Here is a 24,158-nt window from a genome sequence, read left to right as displayed (position 1 = left end):
TCTGTGCTGTGTAATCAGGCATGTCTGAACATGCACTCTGTAAATTCGACTTTGATTTGGACACCCTCAAAACACCTGTGTATGTTTAGTTGACACACAAGCGTCTGACTGGCACTTCAGAAGAAGATGAAACATGATACATGCGTGTGTATGTGTTGTGGGTGAACTGGATCTGTCTTTTGCACTCGTACTTGACAGTTACATCACAATGCAGAGAGGGAATGCAGGAACGTACATTGTGTACGGCTAAGAAAAAAATCTGCGACACTGATAGTGCAAAGCATCAGGGAACCTCACTAAAAATATAGATTTATAAATAGTGACAGGTTCAAAAGGACTGTTTAAAGTTTGTTTAAATGTACTTAAAAGGATAGTCCACCCAAAAATCAAAATGCACTCATCATTTACTCAAGTTCAAGTGATTCCAAAGCTTGATGTTCTTAATTATTCTGCTGAACGCTAAAGAAAATATTTTGAAGATGCTCAATGACCATCGAAGCCCATAAAGGTCATGACTGACTGCATGACTGATTAACAGAAGAAAGTCTTAAAAGGATTTGAAACAAGAAAGTAAGTAAATGATTACAGAATTTTCAGTTTTGGGTGAACTATCCTTTAAACACAACTGTTATGATCCAAAAAAATTCTAACCCACGTTAACCCAATATTCATTCATTTATTTTCCCTCGGGTTAGCTCCTTTGTTCATCAGAGGTCGACACAATGGAATGAACCGCCAACTTATCCAACATATGTTTTATGCAGTGAATGCCCTTCCAGCTGCAAACCAGTACTGGGAAACATCCATACACACTCATTCACACACACACACACACACACATTATACTATAGCCAATTTAGCTTATTTAAACTTTGGACTGTTTGGGGGAAACCAGAGCACCCAGAGGAAACCCATGTGAACATGGGGAGAACTTGCAAACTCCACACAGAAATGCCAACTGACCCAGCCAGGACTCGAACCAACAACCTTCCAGCTATGAGGCAGCAGTGCTAACCACTGAGCCACCGTGTCGCCCCACGTTTACTCAATAATTTATTGGTTTTAGATTAGATTTACGCCCAACCAGTATACAAAAACAACAGTTCCCTCTGGGCAGACACAATAAAGATTGTGTGCACATACATGAAAACATTATTAAAAGTCATAATCAAATAGTTTGTTCAACCTACTTATTGAAAATAAGTTGAAACAACATAATTAACAAGTTTTTGGAAGGACAACTTAACAGTTTTATGTTCAATCCACTTACATTTTCTAAAAACAAATACGTTAACTGATTTAATTTGTGTTGAGACAACATGAAGTTATTTTGCGGAACCCTGCATTTTTTTACAGTGTTCTACACAATCAATGTGTTGGGACAACATGAAGAAATTAAGCAGTCATGTATACGTTTTTACAAATTTAGGTAGATTAAACATAAAACAATTAAGTTGTTCCAAAAAAACCTCAAGAATTGCGTTGTTTCAGCTCATTTTAAGTAAGTAGTTTGAACAAACAGCATACACCTTTTTTGAGTTTAACAAAATTCTTTGCACAAGAGTGTTATGAAGCATTTAACGTTGATCATAATCATAAATCCTTGAAAGTTTGATATAAAAATAAATATAAGAACATTTCTATGCATTTATAATTGTATTTTATCATCTTCAAATTACAAAAAACAAATTATGCAAAGTGTTTGTAATGCAGCGTCCATGGGGTTGAGAGTAAATTTGACGTTATTCTCTCTTCTGACTGCCATCATTAGTCTTATACTATTTTTTTTCCTTTTTCTGAAAATCTTGATAACATCATCGTGGAGTTTTTCTATCATTATTTAAAGAGCCCATATTATGGGTTTTTGAAAATTCCCCTCCATGTAGTGTGTAACACAGCTCTAAGTGAAGCGAAGTATCCAGCTAAGGCTTAAATCTGTAAGAATACAGTGTTTAAAACGGTTGATTCATCTATAAAAGAGTCGACTCATAGTGCTTCAAACGAGTCGCCTTGATACCGACTCATTAGGTGTTTCGCCATGACGTACGAACGAAACCAAGTTATTCACGTGCACGCGCAAACCCGGGAGATTTCAAACCTGAGGCCCCGCCCTCTGACGCAGAAACCCAGACACACACACACACCCACAAACACACGCACACCCACAAACACACGCACACAAACATGCCGGTCGATTGAAGTCACACTGCAGATGGATATATTGAGTCTCTACCCAAAGATGAAACCTCAGCATTATAACCAAGCAGTTGGAAACTTCTGGAAGCTACATGCTACAAAGAATACTTCATCTGAGTTTGTTAAAGGAAGGATCAGTAAAGAGTAACTGATGGACGTCAGGATGGGTTTCTTCCATTTCTCAAGTGTAAGTACGTGCGGTTAAAGTTGTTGCCTCGTTTACTCTTGCTTGCAAATGTATTTAGTTGTGATTTGTTACTTGTAACCGCGTGTACTGTATCAGGTTAACTGGATATTTTATCTTATCGCGTGCAAAGTCACGTTAAAAACGCGACGCGTGCTGTTTGTTTATGGAGCTCCGTGCTAGAGTTCTGCACCCGCGATTTATTCGGAAATTTATTCCCGCGCCGCAGAAATCTGGCGCGGGGACAGCCGCGGGAATAAATTTCCAAATAAATCGCGGGAGCGGTCGGTAACGGGTTTAATTTGGGACGGGAGCGGGCTGTCTAGCAATATCACGGATATTGCTATGCGAATTAGAAAGAGAGAGTCTGCGTGGTGCTTGTGTGTGTGTTAGTGCGCACGCGCGCGTATGAGAGAGAGAGAGAGAGAGAGAGAGAGCGAGCGAACGAACGAACGACAGCTTGGCTGTCTGGACTGTATACTGGGTGATTTTTGGTTGTGTTCTCCGCTCTAGCGGGACCGGGCGCGGCGGGCAGAAAACGGAGCGGGTTCTCAGGCTAAAACCTGGCGGGTGCGGGCGGAAGCGGGAGCGTTGTCATCCGGAGGTGTGTGTGTGTGTGGTATGGCCAGTACACGACTGTCTCCTTCGTTCGGTTATCCGTGGCACTATCCACTCGCCATAGTGTGGCAGCTAAAATCCACGTCTGCACTATCGAGCGTGTATGAACTGTGATTACTTTTTAAATTGCTGATTAGCTATTGGCCATTTCCCTCTCTGACTGAAGGCAGTCGACCAATCGCGACAGACTGTCATCGGTCCAATCAGCGCAGATTAGCTCCGCGCTAAGGAGGGGTTTGGGAACAAATGAATCACTGGACGATTCATACAGGAGTCGCTGGGATAATTAGGTAAAAATAAATGCAGATTATAAGACCATGAAAGTGTTTTTTGACCTTGCATGCATATTAGACTGTTGTTGGAGACCCTTACAACCAGGATATGACCCTATTTCATGTATAATATGGGCTCTTTAAGCAAATAGGATTGTAAAAAAATTATTTATTCTACTCTCCCATTCATTGCGCTCTATGTTTATCCAACCATGAGGCCTTCTACTACTGAGAAACCCGGAAATGTGAAAAGGGTCTATTTGTACCTCTTTATCTCAACACACAGCAGTTGTTTTTGAAGACTAAATTAAAAAGTACTCAATAAGATAACAAACAACTGAACAATAATCTACATCAAGCAATTAATTTTACTCTGAAATATATCCTTAGTCATCCCATCTCACTATTTAGTCTGACACCCTGCTTACAGTGTGTGGCCTCCCACCTTGTTGTCTCTTCAATTTCATGCCATGCCTTGCAACCTTGAGGGGATTTGAGTTTGGCTGTCACTATTTTGCCTTTTCAGTTCTTCCACAGATCTACTTTGACAAGTTTTGCATGCTCAAAACGACTCCGTGTTGTAGGCGCACAGTCAAGCAGCCTTCCATAATTGATTAAAGGCGGATGGACCCTTGTGGTAATGACCTCAAAATGGCCTCACACCCACACATTCATCACTCCACAGCGTTGCCTGCAATCACGAAGGCTCCTTCCAGCACACCTCAGGCGGCGCATGAAGCTGAGGACCCACACATCCGTTTCTCCCTTTGACTCTGAATGTAATCGCTCATGTTCCACCAGCAAAGAAATCCAGAGGAAAACAGATTCCACATTAAATCGGCACCATCCAAACTATGTTTTCATTGTCACACCAAGGCTATAGCTGACAGGCAAGCACAATCCTCCCACTTGATTTATGCACTGGGTCTTTTCCGACTGGGCTTTTCAGATTAACCGCACACAGGCACATCAAAAGCTCCGCTAACAGCCCTCTCCCTCGACTGTGAACACATCCTGGCTTTCCACATGTAGAAAAACCCTCAGCCTGCCATTCTTAAAGAGTTTCTGTACAGCCAAGAGCTCCTCCAGGACAGAAATCCAAAGAGAGTGCTGACTTTTCAGCGAGAAAGCCCTAAGAGCGTCTGTCACTGACTCACGCCTTTAAGTGAAAACATACAACCGAGGGTTTTGACTTTTGTATTTCTCTCTTATCAAGACATAAGAAGTTTCCGAGTGCACTTTGATGCATGAGACAAGTAATAATTTGAGATGGCTTGACTTCTCCGGGCCTGACTCATTGTAAACAGATGAAGTGATCCATCAAGCACAGATGCCCAGCAGATACGGAGCGATATAATAATACGCTATAATGGACAACACACAGATGGACAATGAGATCACACTGTAATATGAACAATTTCAGCTACTTACATGTAGCTTGTGATAAATCGTGTCAACTTGCGCCTCAGGATGGAACACAATTAAATGCTTAAGTGTTGTGTAACAGTTTAATCATGATACATTGCACTGTTCTTCTGCCTTGGCCTTTGAAGTTGTGTGGTTTCTGATTGGCTGCCCATGTTCTTGTCATTCAAGCCATGGTCGCAGTGCACTTTTTGCCCCATTGACTTCTACTCATACGCAAGCTAATGTGGTAGACATAAAAAGTATGCTTGTGCGACAAGTTTGGCATGTTGCCTAGTTTAAGCTTGGTGAACTCTGACCTGCGAAATCGCATCACGTGATTGTGTAAGACCAATAGATGATCAAAATGTGACTTCTCTGTATAGAAACTTAAAATACGGAGCAATCTCTCAAATTTATAACATCTAATCATCTTGTTTAATCCAAGCGGCAACATCCTGCTCTCCCTCGTGAAGCAAGTACAGAAGTAATTGAAACTGCAATTCATCGACTCGCCTTTGGGGGCTCCAGATGTTTATTGACTGCAATGTTAAATTGGCCAATTTTACAGCTGAAAACTAAATTTACCCCCCATGAAAACTGTGGAAGTGGGAGGGGGGATTATAACTCATATGTTTCTTTTATATTAAGTTATATTAAGTCTGCATAGTTAAGGGCGTGGCCACTTGAGTGACAGCTAGGTCTCATTGCTTGTCGTCACTTCACCTCAGCTGATTCCGGCTGATTAGTCGCTGAACTCTGCATTTATATCACTTTTTTTATTATTTCATGTGGCTTTACACAAGCAATTGTCTTTTGGAATTATTTCCTACAATTATCAGATGATATGGCATACTGTGTGCACCTAATTGTGCTCACAAACCAATCAAGTTGCCTCCATTTCCTAGGTGAGTGAAATTCTTAATTACTTATCATATCTAAAAATGTATTTGTTTTATTTAGGATAATTTATCGTTTATAATTTACTTTAGAACTTGAATGCACTCCAGAATCTGACAGGTTGATTAGCTGAAACGTCTGAAACGTTGTCATACAGTTTTATTCCTGGATTTTATAAATAGAATTTACTAACACAGACTATATTTGAAGTATTTGGGAGTTATACGCGTTTTTCTCCAGTAGAAAAACTTCAAAAGATCAATGTTTAGTGGCTCAATGTATTACAACAATGTTTTTAAAAGACTAAACAGTGTATTGATGTAGGACACAACCAAGCACATATGGTCAGAACGCAAACGAGTCACATATTAAGCATTCCTCAAAAAGCAAAATGCTAGCAGGCATCTGTTGCTCCACTGACGCTCTGCCTCTATGCCCTTGTTTGGTAACCCTCGGTCGGTCTGATGACGCGAGAACAAAATGGCCATGGTTGACCACGCCTTTGCTTGTAGCTTCATTTATTCATTGGAAACAATTTTTCTTAAAGTTAATGATACAGTTTCTTTGTTTTATTATATATCTAGAGGGTTCCGTTAGAATTGGACCTTATAAATGCATTGTTTTCAGTTTAACTAAGTCATTTGCAATTTATCACAGGTTTTTTGTTACTAAAGCTGCCTTGTACCTTTGTCTTCTCATCTGACTTTCATTATTATTTTTTTTATCATTTATTGTATATTATATTATAAATTATAAGATATAATTCATGTTGCAGCTGATTTTTTTGGTAAATAGCTCGTAATGCTCTTTAACAAGGACTTGTGTGAAAAAATTATGTTAAAAATACTTCTGAATCAGTGCTGCTGAAAAAGGCTGAGAATAGGCCTTAAATTATACCATTTTAAACAAAGCCATGGTTTAATTTTCATTTACATTTCATTATTAAATGGATTAAGGCTGTGATACTCTGAGCCAACGGTCAGCCACATTGTCATTAAGCATCTGTTGGGCAGATTTTTCAAGATTTTCCAAATGCCAGGTGTAGCCAAGCTCACATGGGAGACATTTTGTCCAATCCAATGTTAAAAAACGAAAAAAGAGATTAAAACCAAAAAAATAAAAAAATAAAAATCAAAGCATAGAAAAAAATTGTTTTTACTTCACAACTGAACATCTAAATTATGTCATTCAACATAATGATCAAGATAATTCATATTAACATACTAAGCTCTGCCTTGTTTAGAGTTTGTATACTTGCTATCCTAGTTTTTACTTTCTCTTTTTGAATTACAAACAAACACTATAGAGAATTACAGTATTTCACTGTGCAGGCATAAATGCATGTACTAGCTTGTGTGTTCAAGCCAGCTTTTTGTCCCAGACAGTCACAGCTGTTGTTGCCACTAGTTGGCATGGTTGGCATCATGACCCTTAGGCTACATTCTGAATCCAGAAAATATACACAGTATTCTGAATCCAGAAAATATACACAGTTAAGTTGGAAATTATTCATACCCCGAGCAATTCTGACTTAAAGTTACTTTTATTCAACCAGAAAGTTTTTTGGACCGGAAATAACACAGATTTCTCACAAAAGAAAATAATACGATGTACAAGAGGAATCATAGTGGAAAAAATATTTCTCAGCTTTAATTTGACTTTGAATAAGTGGCAGTCAGTATTTGCCAGGTGAGTTTGGGCTTATATATATATATATATATATATATATATATATATATATATATATATATATATATATATATATATATATATATATATAATAATTTTATTTTTTTATTTTTTTTCCTCCATGTGACCCATTGTCATGACTGATTCTGAAATTCTAATTCTTATTTGGGTAATGTATATGTATACCTAAATCGAATACAGGTCAGGTAACTTGCTGTGCAACCTCAGTCTGAACCATCATAATGGAAGTCATTCAATTTTAATGTCACTAGATAAACATTCATCATAAATGTCACCCCAGAGATTTGACATACCGGTGGTTCTGTGGTCACACTGTGAATATTACAGACAGATGCTGTGGAGTCAGCAGAGGGAGGGTGAGGGGTTGAACTCATAAGTATTACAGTAATGACTTTATGCAAGATAATCTTAAGAGGTTGCACTGTAAATATTTAAAAACTTTGCTCTCTTTCTCCTCATACTTGTCTTTATCCTTATCTCCTGTTCATAATTTCATAGGCTTCCAAGGCACATCAACTCATAAATAAACATGAACACACTGGAATCTGATATAGGCCACATTTTAAAAAATAATGTGAACAGCTGAACAATAAAAGCCTTAACATATAGCGTTCATAAGTGTGAACAAACTGGCTGAATAAATGATTTATTATCTAAAATAATATTTTATTGACCAAGTTTGGGAGCAGTACATTTAGATGACTATTATTTCACAATCATGGCTTTTTTTCACAAATCCACAAACTAGGTGTCATACCCATATAGAAATCTAATATATTTAGAAATATTCCAACATACACTACCTGTCAGAAGTCCTGTCGCCTATCCAAGTTTTAGGAACAACAAATATTAACTTCACTTCTAGTTGATCATTTGGTATCAGAAGTGGCTTGTTCGAAAGGCAAAGGCCTCTAGATCACGCTTATTTTACCAAAATAAATGATCATGCCTTGGATTTTAACTATTTAATTAGGACAGTAAGGTCTGATTTGCTTAGACACAAGTCTGTTTTCTTAACAATAATAATGTACAGTATAGAATATAAAGTCATGGGGCAGTGGAAAAGAATTAATATTGTGTATGACTCCCATGAGCTTGGACGACTGCATCCATACATCTTTGCAATGACTCAAATAACTTACAGGGCTCGAAATTGCGACCATTTTGGTCGCATATGCGCCCGAAAATTAATCTATGTGACCTCATAATATATTTGGGCGCATTAGTGCGACTGCGGATAATGGTTGTAGTGCAACCTGTTTTGATTTTTTGTAAAAACGTGCTGAATCGCTCTTCCCTGCCGCTATATTGGTTCATATTAGCTGTCATTCACTCAAGGTATTCCGCTGTCAGATGACAGGGAAGGAGCTTTTATGACCACGGGAAATGCAAACGGCTAAAGAGTAAAGACTTAAAGCACACAGGTTTGCAAACCCCACCTAAAGTTGAGGCGCAGATGAAAGCGATCATGACACGTCACGTGGTCATGATCCGCCAGCTGAAATCAATCGAGTACGCGCTTCTTGGAGAAGGTGCCCGAATCTCCATGCGATGCATTCACTGCGTGTTCAGCGCAAATGTCCGCTAAAAGTCAAATCTAATACTGTACATATCATCGCCAAAGAAGCTCGCCTTTACTAAGTTTACACTGATACTGCGGCTCATAACAAAGACCGGTATTGCGCCGATGGTTAGCGCAAGAATCCTGCTCTGCCTGCTCATAAAATAGGTCGGCTGACTCGCCAGCTTTTCCACTAACACAGAAAAATGAAAATTAGCTCAGACTGAACATTTAAATTGACACAAACTGAAACCAAAACTTTTAAAGAGTGATAGAAGTGAGACTTTACTTACTTTCTTTTGTCTATTCTTTTTTGATTTGTATATTATTTTTTTATTTATTTACTGATGACTGCTTTGCAGCTTTCATCATTGAATTGAATGATTTATTATAATCTTTTGCTTGTTTTGTAGCAGAAATATTATTTATTAAATTGACATGCATATAAAAACAGCAGTACAAAATAAATATTTCTTACTGCAATGCTTCATTTTTGTTTGATGCAAACTACAATTATTTTTCATAAAGTAACAGACATTTTATAGCAGATTACCTACATTCATACACATTCAAGGCAGTATCATAATGAGAAATGGAATTCATTACTATTATTGTCATTTTTTATCATCACTAATATTCTATGGCCTAATTATTAGACATTCATTTTGGAATTATTGCACACAAATATCAATGTCTTCGCAGCATTAGTTAGATAGTTGTTTCTGGTTTTTGTCAGTCCTATTAATTTTGTTTTAAAATACAATAAATCCCTTAAAAAACAATTTGCAGCGGTGCTCATTCATTTTTGGTGGGTGCTCCTAAATTTTTTCTGGTGCTCCTAATTTTTTTTTGGTGCTCCTAAATATTTGTAGTTGGGAGCACCGGTGCTACCAAGTAAAAAAGTTAATTTCGAGCCCTGACTTATTAATAAATTCATCTGGAATGGCAAAGAAAGTGTTTTTGCAGGACTCCCAGAGTCCATCAAGATTTATTGGATTCATCTTCAATGCCTCCTCCATCTTACCCCAGACATGCTCAATAATATCCATATCTGGTGACTAGGCTGGCCAATCCTTAAGCACCTTGACCTTCTTTGCTTGCAGTAAATTTGATGTGGAGGCTAAAGTATGAGAAGGAGCGCTCTCCTGCTGAACAATTTGGCCTCTCCTGTGGTTTGTAATGTAATGGGCGGCACAGGTGTCTTGATACTTCAGGCTGTTGATGTTGCCTTCCACTTTGCAGATCTCTTGCATACCCCCAAACTGAATGTAACCCCAATCCATGATTTTTTTCCTTCACCAAACGTGACTGATTTCTGTGAAAGTCCATGCTATACTGTTAGTCTTTTGAATGTGACGTAAAATCAAGGTCATTAAACATCCCATGGCACTTCTCATTGAGAATATGGGTGTAACCCGAGTTTCCTGGCCAAACAACCTCCATCGGCCCTTAGCAATCACGGCCTCACAATCACATTCTTCATCCCACAAATTGGCTCTATCACTGTCTCTCAACTACACCAATAGCGGGTGTGTGGTAAGCGCACTGGTGCCATTGTCCTGTGGCTGCCGTTGCATCATTCCAAGTGGATGCTGCACACTAGTGGTGATATGGAGAACCCCACTCCCCCCTCATGGTTGTAAAGCGCTTTGAGTAAATGGCCAAATACAATAAATGTGTAATATAAATACACATTATATTACATTACAAAATATAGTTTGATTTCCACATGGGTGTACTAACCTGAAAAAAACTCAAATGATTGCTCAAGAGTAAAAGATCCAGTACATTTTGTCACCATAAGTACTTTAGTAATGCTGCATGAAAAAATCTAAATCAAGGGCTAGATCTTTCTGTTGTATAAAATAAAATTAAAAAATTAAAAAAACAATCTTTCTTGCCCATGTCCATTCAAAATGCTGACACTATGACAGTCCCATTGAGCTATTTAATTGCACAATATGAGACTCTGTATGTCTAAATATATAAAACAGTATGCAAGGGAAGGTAAGGAAAATTTATTTTGAAAAGAGTGAAAGTCACTATTGGTACTGTGAACAGCATAACAGCAGTGCCAAACTGCCGGCAGAAACACAGTATGTGCAATATTTGTTTTTAGGCTGGTTATACTGTGGTAAACAACACATAGAAGTGTTACATCATTGTGTCTATCCCAAGTCTGTGGAAGCATCTGGCCGATGTTTGTGGCAGGCTCTAGTTTGCCTTACTAAGAACGGTCTGACAACAGGTTCTGTCTTCAGATTCAGTGTTTGTGGTGGACAGGTGACTGCTTATCTGTTACTAAATTACTAAAGAAATCATAGTTAATGCAAACTGCTATGGCAAATTAGGTTAAACACAGAAAGATTCCTTAAGTCAGTAATGTTCAATCTTCTGGCATCAATAACACTCCCACCGACTCGAAGAAACCGACTGACAGCCCTGAAAGTGAGAGTGAGAGCAAACAATACGGCACAGGCAAGTGCTGCCTTTAAATGAGCAAATCTGACACTAGAAGCAGTCAATAAGGCATTCTCTGCTTGTGAAGGAAAGAAGTGAAGGACTCAGATGCTGGGGGATGTAGGGGGGCGACAGACTTGACAGTTTCTGTCCCCTCCATACCTTTGCAGAGCTTTCTAGGCTTAATCCTTCCTCATTACCGCTTGAGGCAAAATATACTTTAATAGGGTTTAGGGTTACATTTTTAAAAAAAGCATGTCTTATTTCAGGCCGATTTCAAATAGATGCTACCTTCATTAAGCATGAGCAGTTTTAGGAGGCGAAAATAACACTGTCAGGCTTGTATTTGTAATTGGACGCCAGAACAAGAGGCTTTTTATTTGGCGGTTTTGGTAGGTCAGCTTGATCTTCAGAGAACACAGTGTTTTGTATCCAGACTCCCAGGCAACAGCTGAAAGAGTGTTTGAGAGATGTAAGGTAGCACTCATTCCTTTGCACTTATTTGAAGGGAAAATACATTTTAAATGGGTCCTAAGACCCATTTTAATGTCTGGAACCAGACCGCAGCCCCTAAAAAAATTACCTTGGGTATGCCACACAGCACACCTGCACTCTCCAGATAAAAAGTCCAATTCAGTAAGAAAGGGCCAGACCCCAGGAGCGGAATGATGAAAGGCCAGTTTCTCTTCACTCAATTAAAGCCCACCTACACTCCTGGTCTACAGCCAAGACATGCTGCTGCAATGCCCTCGCTCGCTTTTGTCAACAGCCATCCTACCACACTCAATTTCCCCTTCCCCGCATCCCTGCGACCTCCTCCTCTGTACTATCCGGCCTGCTGAGCCTCTCAATTGGCTATATGCATGGCTACTTCCCTGTTGTTGATAAGCAGGCTCAGGAATTTCTGGTGAACTGCGAGCTGACTTCAAAATTCGTGTGATGTTCTGTACCTGATCCACACTCAATTTGAATTTCTGTACCACACGGAACCTGTAAGGGTAGTTTTAGGTTCTTAGTTCAAGAAATTAGACCTCTGGCATAGCAGGCAGAGAACTCATTTCACCCGAAACCATGTTCTTGGTTCAATTCTCACTGCAGTAGAAGTTCAGAAGTGACATAACATAGCCGACGTCAACCTCAAGTGCTACATTCAACAAAATCAACAACTAGTGGATAGAGGATGGAGTGATCAGAGCTACAGCATCTTTTCATTGTGTGTCGTGTTTTGAGATGACACTTTATAACTTTATTTAGTTATTTTGTCATTTAACACTGAAGTCTGAAAGCTCTGGGAATTGTAATGTTTGTCATTGTCACTGTTAAATTTGTTGCTTCTGTATTTCAATTTCTAAGAAGGACAAGGCAGGACACAAAAATCAGCTCAGCTGCTGTCCCATCACGTTGGTGAATCTAATAAACGGACTGTATTTCAAATATAAGTTATTAAACTGTTTTAAAAAATGAAAATTGTCATCATTTATTCACTAGGGTGTGACGAAACGCTTACTCCACGAGATGAGACGAGACTTTTACAGTATTTTTTAAAAATCTTCAATGCTGAACTATATGAATGGAATATCTCTTTTTCAACTGAAAAAAAAAATCACAAATGACAAAACTATTTAGGTTCTTTTTTTAAATCAACTTGTAATAAATGTTATTTTACTTGTATTTTAATTAATTAATTATGCCAATTGCCATCGGATTAAACATTTACTTTATTCTTATGAAAATACCTAAGATAACTGGAAGAACACATATAGACTATTTATTGTCGCAGGAGGTATTCAGCTGGGTGAAATTGAACTCCTTTTTTTGGGAGGTTGTGGGGTGGGCTTATTTGGGGCTAAGTAAATGATGTAGGTAAATGATGAGGTCATTTTCATTTTTGGGTTATCCATCCCTTTAAATCAGTCGTCTCAAACTCAACTCCTGGAGGGCCACAGCTCTGCATAGTTGAGCTCCAACCACTTCCAACTCACACCTGCTTAATAGTCTCTAGTAGTCTTGAACACCTTGATTATTGTGATCAGCTGTGTTTGATTAGGGTTGGAACAAAACTGTGCAGAGCTGCGGCCCTCCAGGAACCGAGTTTGAGAACTATTCTTTATATGTACTCCAAAAAACTGGAGATACCATCAAATCAACAAGTGACGTGTCACTGGATGTTTTCCATCGGGATTATAATACTGCATAAGTTCCTGCATATGGTCAAGCTGGGGCTATGAGTGACAAACAGATGTGGGTAAACATGCATTGACTGTGCTCCAAAAACAAGTAGAATGCATTTTAGCGCACTGACTGCTGATATATCATGGAAAAGAGATCTTAATGGGGTATTTGGGTGTATCATCTTAAACCGCATTATCCGTAATTATGGACCATATGCTACGCTGCTCTGGCAGTTGCGAGGACATTCCCACCTCCGCAAGCATGTGACTAGAATCTTGATGGACCGAAGCTGTGACAGGCCAGCGCTGAGGCTTTCTGCACATCCAGTCGGCTTGTCAGATGAGATCACTCCGTTCTTCTGACAGCCAAATATCGATGCATTTGCATACTGCCAGGTTATTTTAAACTACGTTCATCAGTGACAAACACAAACTTGCTGAGCTGTGCCAAACAAAGCCCTCTGTGCAAAAAAAAAAAGACTAACGCATTCAATATTTAAGTCGCAGTTGAGAATGTCATAAATTAAGAAGCATCTGAAGCAATCACAATGAGCAGGCTTCCTCCATCCACCCTAAATGGAAAAAAGGATGCATTTTAAATGGAATGCCATTGAATGGTTAAAGGAAGACCATTTTCAGTGTATGCTTGAAACATTTTCGCCTCATTAAAAATGTAGTGGCGGAATAACAGGTGCAAGCCGACACAGCGTTCCAAAGCTGAGGGAAAGCACTGATTTTTAATGAGCTTCTTCTACATTGAGAAGAAGGGGGGCAGTGAGGGTTTGCCATCCACCAGAGGATTAGGCAGAATTGCTGGTTGTTTACTTTCAGTGGAATAGATATAACAGATATACTAATGGATTTTCTCTTTAACAGCCAGGTAGGGTGTGGGCTGCAATCAGACAGATTAACTCCAGCAGCTCTAATAGTTTTTTATTTTATTATTTTGCAGATAATGAACGTGAACATTCCAATAGGTTTATTAAGAGAAAATGTCTACTCTAGTGGGGAAATGTGCACCAAATTGATTCATTCAATCATATTTTTTTATTCCCTTGAATAATTGTTTGATCATATCTCATTTATATGCATGGTACAATGCTGGATAGATCTGATATATAGCTCACTTCAAAAATTAATGTCGCAAAGGCAATCGTGAATATAATTGTAACCAACAGGGATTTGTCATATTAAACGGCCCGGTCTATTACAATCTTGCAGTATATTTGGTCTTAAATACTGACCATGAAATAAGATTTAATTTTCCACTTCTATGGAAGCAGATAAGAAAGCATGGCAAATGTAGTTCAGAGTCTGCTCTATAAATCCAGCTGATCAAAATGTAAAGCAATCTTATTTATTACTAAAAAAACATGACCCAATAAAAAAATTCACCAAAATGTTAAAAAAAAAATAACAAAAAACTACAACAATATTTATTCTAAACAAGACAAACAATCTCAAAGATTTTATGTGGAAGAATTTTTTTAATGTACTTCTACAATATGCTAAAATGAGACCCTGGCATACCTTACTTGTATTCCCAGATAGGGCCAAATTATAAAGTGCTGTATGCCCTGACTGTTTTCAGAGTAATATCTAAAGCCACTTTTTAGATTTAGACTATTTAGATTAGATTCAGACTGTCTGACAAATCTTAGTGCCGTCATACAATTCTAGATATCATTTATGACCCTGGACCACAAAACGTGTCAATCATAAATGTCTGTTTTTATTGAGATTTTATAATCATGATTTATACCCCATAAAACTGAATAAATACAATTTTAATTGATTTATGGTTTGTTAGAATAAGAATCTCAGAGCTTAAAAATGTGGTCCAATACTTACAGTAGCATTGCACATTACGAATCAAACATTTTGAAATATTTTTAGAAATTACAAAAGATCTTGAACATGAATATTGAAGAACATGATCTTTACTTAACCTTCTCATGGTTTTGGGCATAAAAAATTACATTTGACTCATTCATTGTATTTTTGACATACAGTTGTTGTTTTTTCTTTTTCAAATATTTCAGACAGAGCAAGGAATTTTTCACAGTATTTCATATACTGTAATATTTTTTTCTTCTGGAGAAAGTCTTATTTGTTTTATTTCAGCTAGAATAAAAGCAGTTTAGTTTTTTTTTAACCGTTTTTCAAAACCAAAAAAAAACAAAAAACATTTTTTTTAAAACCCAAGGTCAGTATAATTAGCCCCCTTAAGCAATTTTTTTGACTCTATAAAGAACAAACCACTGTTATACAATGACTTGCCTAGTTACCCTAATTAACCTAGTTAAGTCTTTAAATTGCACTGAGCTAAATACTAGTATCTTGAAAAATATCTAGTCAAATATTATTTACTGTCATCATGGCAAAGATAAAAAAAAAATCAGTTATTAGAAATTGGTTATTAAAACAGAAATGTGTTGAAAACAATACATTCTATTAAATAGAAATTGGGGAGAAAAATATACAGCGGGCTAATAATTCAGGTGGGCTAATAATTTTGACTTTAACTGTATACCTGCGATACAGAGTGGTTTTGTGGTCCAAGATCGCATATCTCAAATTATATTATAAATTTGACATAAGAAAGTTAATAAAATTGTATATGAGAACAGGCCCCAGGACAGTTCGTCTAAATATGTAAGTGTGTGGGATTGTCTTAATGTCTATGTTTCCTCTCCACAACAAGAAGAAAGCGGTTTTAATACTTGTCCATATAATAGTTTAGATTTAAAAAGCTCCTCTAAGAATCGTATCATAAAATATGTTCTTGAGGTTGGTTTGTTGAAAAAAAAAACCTGAAACACATTTTTAGACATGGTGTTTTTGTATTATTAATCATGACTTTTTATCCAAATGGTGCACTTTTGTGATTTTACTGAATAAGCAGTCGCGTAAAAGACAAAAAATTCTGCAGAAAAAAAATAATTATCATAATAAAATGTTTTTCACCAAACCCTTTTTTATATCACCAGAACACTTAGAAAAATGTTATATTATTTGTGGCTTTCATATATCAGTTTAATGCTGGTTGCTTTTCTCTATGGTTGAGAAAATACAGGGTTTTTTTTATTACTATTTCTCCTTTTGTGTTCTGAAAACAAAAGGTGTAAAAGTGATTTTCATTTTGTGTGCACTTTCCCTTTTGAATTAGAGGGTCTGACAGTATCTTGACAGTACAAACTATTTTCTATATGTATTTATTGACATTTAAATATGAAAGTAATAAATAATACTCAAATAAACACCTTCCATCAGAATAATATTCAATTCAATTCAATTCAGCTTTATTTGTATAGCGCTTTTACAATGTAGATTGTGTCAAAGCAGCTTCACATAAATGGTCATAGTAACTGGAACAGTGTGGTTCAGGTTTTAGTGTTTAAGTTCAGTTTAGTTCATAAGTTATTTAGTTCATAAGTTCAGTTTAGTTCATAATAATATGAAAGATGTTAGACTTTTAATTGTTAAATGTGATTTCCTTTGCATTAATCACTAATTAATAAAGTGATCAGACATCAGAAAAATTAGTTTTCAAACTCTTTACAATGATCTTACACTATCCAAACACATAAAAATGGCAGAATCAAGCAAGAATGGAATGCACAATCATTTATGAAATATTAATATCGAATTACACAGCCCTATATGTGCATCAGCGTGTGTTCATGAGCCTTTCATGTTCTGCTGCTTTCATCCGTGTTCGCTTGAGTTATATCATTATTCTGCTCTGAGAACCTCAAAGGACTTTGAAAGCCAACATCAATTTGGATTATTTGCCTTTGTCACAAGCAACACTTTAAAGATGAAATAAGCTGCGTTCGGAGAGATTAATTTTCAGAGTCTACATCAGTTCCATCTCTGTCTGTGATCAGAGATAACAGGTGACTGTTAAAAAGCTGCTGAACTGTGTCAGAGGGCCTGTTGCCGTCTCTGATGTGAATTCTTGCAATATCAGAAATTTGCAAGAAATAATGGGAAATGTGAAACCATTATTAAAGGGATTTGGCCATTGAGTCTAATGATTTCTGTTTTGTTTTGACAGGAGAGATGGTGGCGATGGCCGCTTTGTGGGCATTTAAATCAATATCCAATTACAATACAAATTATGTTAATCCATGAAGTGTGTGAAGGTTGGAATGGCCATGTCAGTTATTTAAAATACATTTTTTACATTTGCTCTGATTCATTTTCTTCATTTTTTTCCTGATGTTTTCTTTATTTTGCTGCTGTTAGTACATGATAGAAAAGGTCTATTTATTAGTATTTTGGGGGGAAAAAATATGTTCGTAAATAATGTTAAAATAAAATGTAAAAATGTGCACAAAACTTGTATATAATTTGACAAAAAGTAATAAATAAAAAAGTTATATTAAATATATAGTTATATAGTTATATATATTGTTATAGTTATATATATATATATATATATATATATATATATATATATATATATATATATATTGTATATGTATGTCTGTATGTAGGGCTTCTTGATATTGGAAAAAAAACCTGATATTGCGATAGTTTAGTTTTCTGATATAATTATTGCAATATTAATAAAATTTCACCAGATGGTTTTAGTCGATATATGTAAAGTTTTTCTGGGTAGTCCAAAATTGTGTAGGTACAAAAATTAAATAAGCAAAAAATGCCTTTCAATAGGGAAATAAGTTGAATAACCATTTTTAAATAATTTATAGTTATAGATTGCTAAGGATGATTTTGTAAAGAAGTGCATAAAATATAATAAACAATCTACAAATATAGAAAAGTTTATTAAAGAAAAAGATACAAATTGAATAAAAATCGTTTTATTGTTTTCCGAGAAGTCTAACAGTATTCAGATGAGCAATAATTAAATAATCAAATGTAAAATAATCCTACATACTCTTAGTTTTATAAACAATTCAATAAAATACATCATTATTAATTCATCAAAGTTACAAATGGTACAATTTCATAACCCTCACACAGTCACGGGCCTCAAAAAACACTTGTAAAATGATAAACTATAATCCAGACTCAAAATTGCGTATACTCACAATGTGACTATTGCGAATGATCACATAGCGATATCAATGCTGAAACGATTTATTGTGCAGCCCTTTTCGATATATCTAAATTCTTAAATCAAGGAACATGTTCTAGACAAGCAAAAATATTGTTTTGTTTTCAAAAATAATAGGTCAAAATTAAGTCTTATTTCCTTAAAACAAGATAAATGATCTGCCAGTGAGGTGGGTAAAATAATATCTGAGGGAAATAGGATTTACTAATTGTTTTAAGGTAAGGGGTTGTAAAATATTTTTTTTGGGCTGAATTTAAACAAAAAAGAAATAAGTTGAACAATATTAAATTTAATTTGTTAGTTTAAACTTTGCTCAAATAAATTGTCTACAACCACTTACCCTAAAAAACTTTAAATATTAGTTTTTTCTCAGATATTATTTTACCCACCCCACTGGTAGATTACAAATTTGCAAAAATATATATTTTTTGTGTTGTTTTCAGTTTGAAATGTATTTTTGGACAAGGAACGTGATTAAAAAATGTAAGTAAGAGAGGCATTTTCTGCAGTGCACGTGTAAAACAACACTGTCTTCATTGTAAAAAACAATTAAATACAATTAATCTTTTTTACACTTTTAAACGTCATAATTTCCTTTGCCCAAATGTTTTAAACTATGTTGAAATGCTTTCAGTCACAGGCCAGAAAAACACATGATACTTTTACTCTATTAAGGTTAAACTTAGCACTGTGGTTAAACTGTGGCTCCTGGTCAACTATAATTCAATCTTAACATTGCAGATCCTGCTGTGATTATTGCAAATATGTATATTGCAATTTATGCAAAAATAATAAATACGCTGTGTAATATGTGTACTTGTAAATAACTTTACTTTATTTCTTTTGCACTGTCAAATTATTATACTCTGATTAAAGTATTGCATTTTTTAGTTTTACTGGAAAAATCCACAGTAGGTTTATGCTGTGTCTTCTTGGGTGTCCTACATCTGTCAAATTCCATATGATAAACATAAATCTGTTTTTTAAAGACTCTATTCTCTATTAATCATTCACAAGAAGTTCCTCCTCATCTGTGCAGTGACATGACAACCCAAACAAAACAGCAGACAAGCATGTCATGGACCAGTGCTATTCAGTGTTAGTGAAGTGTGTCACAACATACAGTTCAAGAAACAACAGCGGGAACCGGCTGCTTTTTAATTAGCCACTCCAGTCAGAGAAAGCGAAAGGGATGAGATTCTTTTCCTTAGCTGCCTCCACCAAAACATCCTCATTTGTTGGACAAGCATCGCTCCTCTGCTATTCATATGTGTGAGATGGTGTGATCAATAGCCATTGATCGGAGAATACAGAGTCTGCTGCAAGGCCTAGTTTTGAATGTAAGCCACTGATGTAGAAAATGCTGTGTCCATCTATTTATAATCCCGGTCTAATTCGCACATAATCTTTTCATTCCCACATTTTGATAAATTCCTGGTTCTCTTAGATGTGTGCTTCCACATAATCATTTAAGGAGTTATTCACTTAATCCAGTTCTAGAAGGGTAAAAATAGCTGCCGGCCAGACACTGATGGAGATAAATCACAGTTTCTATAGGACGGTTTAATGTTTCAGTTGGAGCAGCAAAACTCAAGAAGAAACCTAGTTCAGTTTTCCGACATCTCCGAATAAAAACAAAGCCCTGACGTTAATCATTACCCTTAATTTTGAGAGTGTTGACATTCATTACAATTATTGATTTCTGACCAATGATCAAATAGGATATTCTTCCCTACAATGCACTCCCGTAGAAAGATTGTACACTCTACTTATTTAAAACAATGCTGGTTCGATCTCAATCACTGAGTTATTTTTTAAAGGTAAATTGAAATACATTTTTATAACCAAACTGTGTATATTCATAAAGAAACATAATTAAATTGAGGATTAAATTACATACCTGTAAATAAAAAAACAGGCATCTGAGAGATTAACAAATCTATTTCTCGACACCAGTGAAGTCTTAATTAATTATTAAAGTTGCCTATTATTTCATCACATTAACCAGCTGGGCGATGAATGACAATCTAATGCAATCTGCTTTGTTCTGTAATCAAACCTATATTGTCAATTAAACAAATAACAACAGATGGTACATTGTTACCAAGTGGGCTATATTAAGGGTTTGACTAAAGATCTGAGCATCTTCAGAGCATTTCAGCTATATGCAAAATAGCTACCCTACATCTGAACATTTTTCTAAAGTCAAATATCGTCTAGAACATTTTATAAATCGAAATATTTTTACATGAATTAAACAGTTCAACCTATTACATCAAGAAGAACTGTTTATCATCTTAACGCAACTGCATGCTTTCAAAAGAAAGACTGATTTCTTGGGGAATTCTGAAGGACAAATAGTGTCTCAGGAATAAGTCTGCCCGCTATTGCCATTGCAAACAAACCTAAGCGATCGTTATTGCTACGATCCAAAGCACTGTCATGTATTGTAGTCTTAAAGACAACTCACATCTCTGAAGCGGTTCCAGTGCTTGATCTTGCGACTGTACTGGGAAATGGTGGACAGCCACTGCTCATCTTCCATGAAATTCCCCGTTTTCTCCGCTTCTTTCCCGCTCTTAACGTCCACCTGCATGGCCACACGCACGAGCATCAGCAGCGGGACGAGAACACATCCCGGATTATTCATCCACACCATTATTCCGCGGGTCCGGTGACTCGATTCCTCTGCTTTAAAATGCGAGAGACGGATGATGCTGAGACTACAGTGAAGTGTGACCTGATTACAGGATGCGTCTTCCCTCTGTAGAGGGAGAGAGAGAGAGAGAGAGAGAGAGAGAGAGAGAGAGAGAGAGAGAGGCGATGAAGACGCTGAGAGCTGCTGCTGCTATCAGGTTTGTCAGCGAGTGCGCGCTCAGAATTTCATTAAATTATTTTACAGCCACATTATGGGATCATTGGGGGTGTCAGTATACCCATCATCTCTGGGAACAGGAAATATACCACACTTTTACCTGTCATGTTTTAAAAATTAAATAAATAATATGCACTTCTACTTAGTGTTTTTAAAAACAAATTTAATCTACCTTATTCCCCTTGCATGGGACAATAACCTGTTGCGAGGTTTTAAGGAAAAGTCAAGGTTTTAAAACCGCAAACATTTTCTGTTATACCGTTCAGCAAGTTTTTAAATGTTTTTTTTAAATGTTGTAAATTTAGAAACTAATGAAGAGAGCAGAAGTCAATGATTAATTTAAATTATTTAGCCTGCCATGTTTACGGTTCAAAAATATTTTAAATGCTTCCTAAAAAATATATTGTGTTTAATTGGGGAAAAGTTGTTGTTTTTCACCCAGACATTTAAAAAGAATATATTTTAGGGTAGTAATCACAATATCTTGAATCTGTGATATTTTTTTTCAAGGGTAGGCCTATCATTCCGTCAGAAATTTATACCGGCCCATGCCTATTCCTCATGAAAAATTATCTCTGTGTAAATAACCATACCATAGAAAGGGCTTGAATTAATCTGTGTGTTATTACCACAAGTGATACAGAATATACTGTATCTTAAACTGTAGTACACATTTATTAATATACAAAACATTACAATACACCATTACATATTATATGTAATGTTACATACATACATTACACCTTAAAAAAAAAAATATATATATATATATATATATATATATATATATATATATATATAGAGAGAGAGAGAGAGAGAGAGAGAGAGAGAGAGAGAGAGAGAGAGAAAACTAAAGAATACTGCATTTTTTATCAATACACAATAGTTACTATATACTAATGCATTCGATAACAATGTGTATAGTGTATATTGTAAATAATATCTTAATAAACACTAGTACTTACCAGTGTTGGGGTAATGTCTACAAGAAATGCATGTTAGGCCTGTAATAATATTATAATAATACGAGTAAAGCAACGGGCGACGCAGTGGTGCAGTAGGTAGTGCTGTCGCCTCACAGCAAGAAGGTCGCTGGTTTGAGCCCGGGCTGGGGTCAGTTGGCGTTTCTGTATGGAGTTGGCATGTTCTCCCTGTGTTCACGTGGGTTTCCTCCGGGTGCTCCGGTTTCCCCCACAGTCCAAAGACATGCGGTACAGGTGAATTGGGTAGGCTAAATTGTCTGTAGTAATATGAAAGTGGATGAGTGTGTATGGATGTTTCCCAGAGATGGGTTGCAGCTGAAAGGGCATCTGCTGCGTAAAACATGTGCTTGATAAGCTGGCGGTTCATTCCGCTGTGGAGACCCTGGATTAATAGGGACTAAGCCGAAAAGAAAACGAATGAATGAATGAATGAATGAGTAAAGAAACGTATTACTTAAAAAAAAAAAAAAAAACAAGTTATAATATTTAAGAACGGTTTATTTTTTGAAAATGTAATGCAAGTTACTTTTTAGTTTAATTAATTAGCTTTTAAAAAAATGTTGAATAAAAATAATCACAATGAATTAATCAGTCAATGAGAGAATGTGTTCAATATTTTGAACGCATCGAAGAAAAAAAAAAGGGGGCTTGTGTAAAGGGGGTTAGTCAGTATGTAAAGCTCTGAGCTCAGGAAGTTCTCAGATAAAATATATTTTTATGTGTTTTTAAAAGTAAATGTAGGTGTTGGTCATACAGTGTGTTTTTAATTGCTCCTCTATAAATAAAGGAAAGAAACAAGTTCTGAAAGAGATCGAGCCTCAACCAGGGAGTAAGAAGTAACTCAAAGGCAACTCAAAATTGATAGAACGCATTACTTACCATAAAAAGTAATGCAACTAGTTACATTTTAGTGAGTACGGTACCTCAATATTGTAATGCATTACCTTCAAAAGTAACGTTCCCCAACAACGGTACTATAAACTACTATAGAGTTTTTAATTAAAAATGAGGTGTAAATATAGTGTAATTATTAAAAAATGCTTTTGAAATTATAATGGTAAATACTATTAGTAGATACTAAATTACCATAATATTTAAAATGTTTTAAATAAATAAAAATGTTTGTAATAGATCTGATATGGAAGACAATGACAAACAAAGTTGTTTTTACAGTTTTTGACATACAAACTTGTTCTTGGAGCTTCGTGGGATTACAGTTGAACCACAGAAGTCACATGTAATGTGTTGACAATATTTTTGATTCCCTTTCTGCACTTGTCTCGGAACAGTTGCTGTATATGGAGGATGAGGGAGCTCTCAGATGTCATCTAAAATTTGCATTGTGAACATGAACAAAGGTTCTATGGGATTATAAAGACTTGATGGTGAGTAATTAATAACAGAATCAACATTTTTGGGTGAACTAGTTATTCAAGCCTTGCTGCTGTCATTGATTTGGAGCCTAAGTCAGGGTTGGGCACAAAACCACACCACAACTCTTAGCATTAAAAAAACAAATAAAACAAACATATTAAGAAAATAAACACCTGAATATGCATATTGTGTGTATTCGTTTGTGTATCTTCATTTGCAGAAAATCATTTGCAGGACCTTCATTTATAACAAGCCTTCTGTTTCATTAGGTGTTCAGTGTGCACAAGGGATAGTCTTATTATTTCTTTGCTAATGGCAGAATAGTAAGTATTGTAATCAGTTTCCCTAACACAACCAGTTCCCA

General features: G+C 36.1%; 1 protein-coding gene across 1 annotated transcript in view; it reads right to left on the bottom strand.

Annotated features, from left to right (window-relative positions):
* The window catches only part of spock2 (SPARC (osteonectin), cwcv and kazal like domains proteoglycan 2), a 78,562-nt gene extending 57,263 nt beyond the window's left edge, over nt 1-21,299 (bottom strand). The window contains exon 1 of the mRNA XM_005156942.6: nt 21,033-21,299. Coding sequence (XP_005156999.1) covers nt 21,033-21,221 — 189 coding nt within the window. The 5' untranslated portion in view covers nt 21,222-21,299. The remainder of the gene's footprint in view (nt 1-21,032) is intronic.
* Between the last annotated feature and the right edge of the window lie 2,859 nt (nt 21,300-24,158).

The sequence above is a fragment of the Danio rerio genome, chromosome 13 (assembly GCF_049306965.1).
Source record: "Danio rerio strain Tuebingen ecotype United States chromosome 13, GRCz12tu, whole genome shotgun sequence".
In the NCBI taxonomy this organism is placed as follows: domain Eukaryota; kingdom Metazoa; phylum Chordata; class Actinopteri; order Cypriniformes; family Danionidae; genus Danio; species Danio rerio.
Note: the sequence above shows the minus strand (reverse complement) of the source record. Positions and strands in the feature narration are given on the sequence as shown.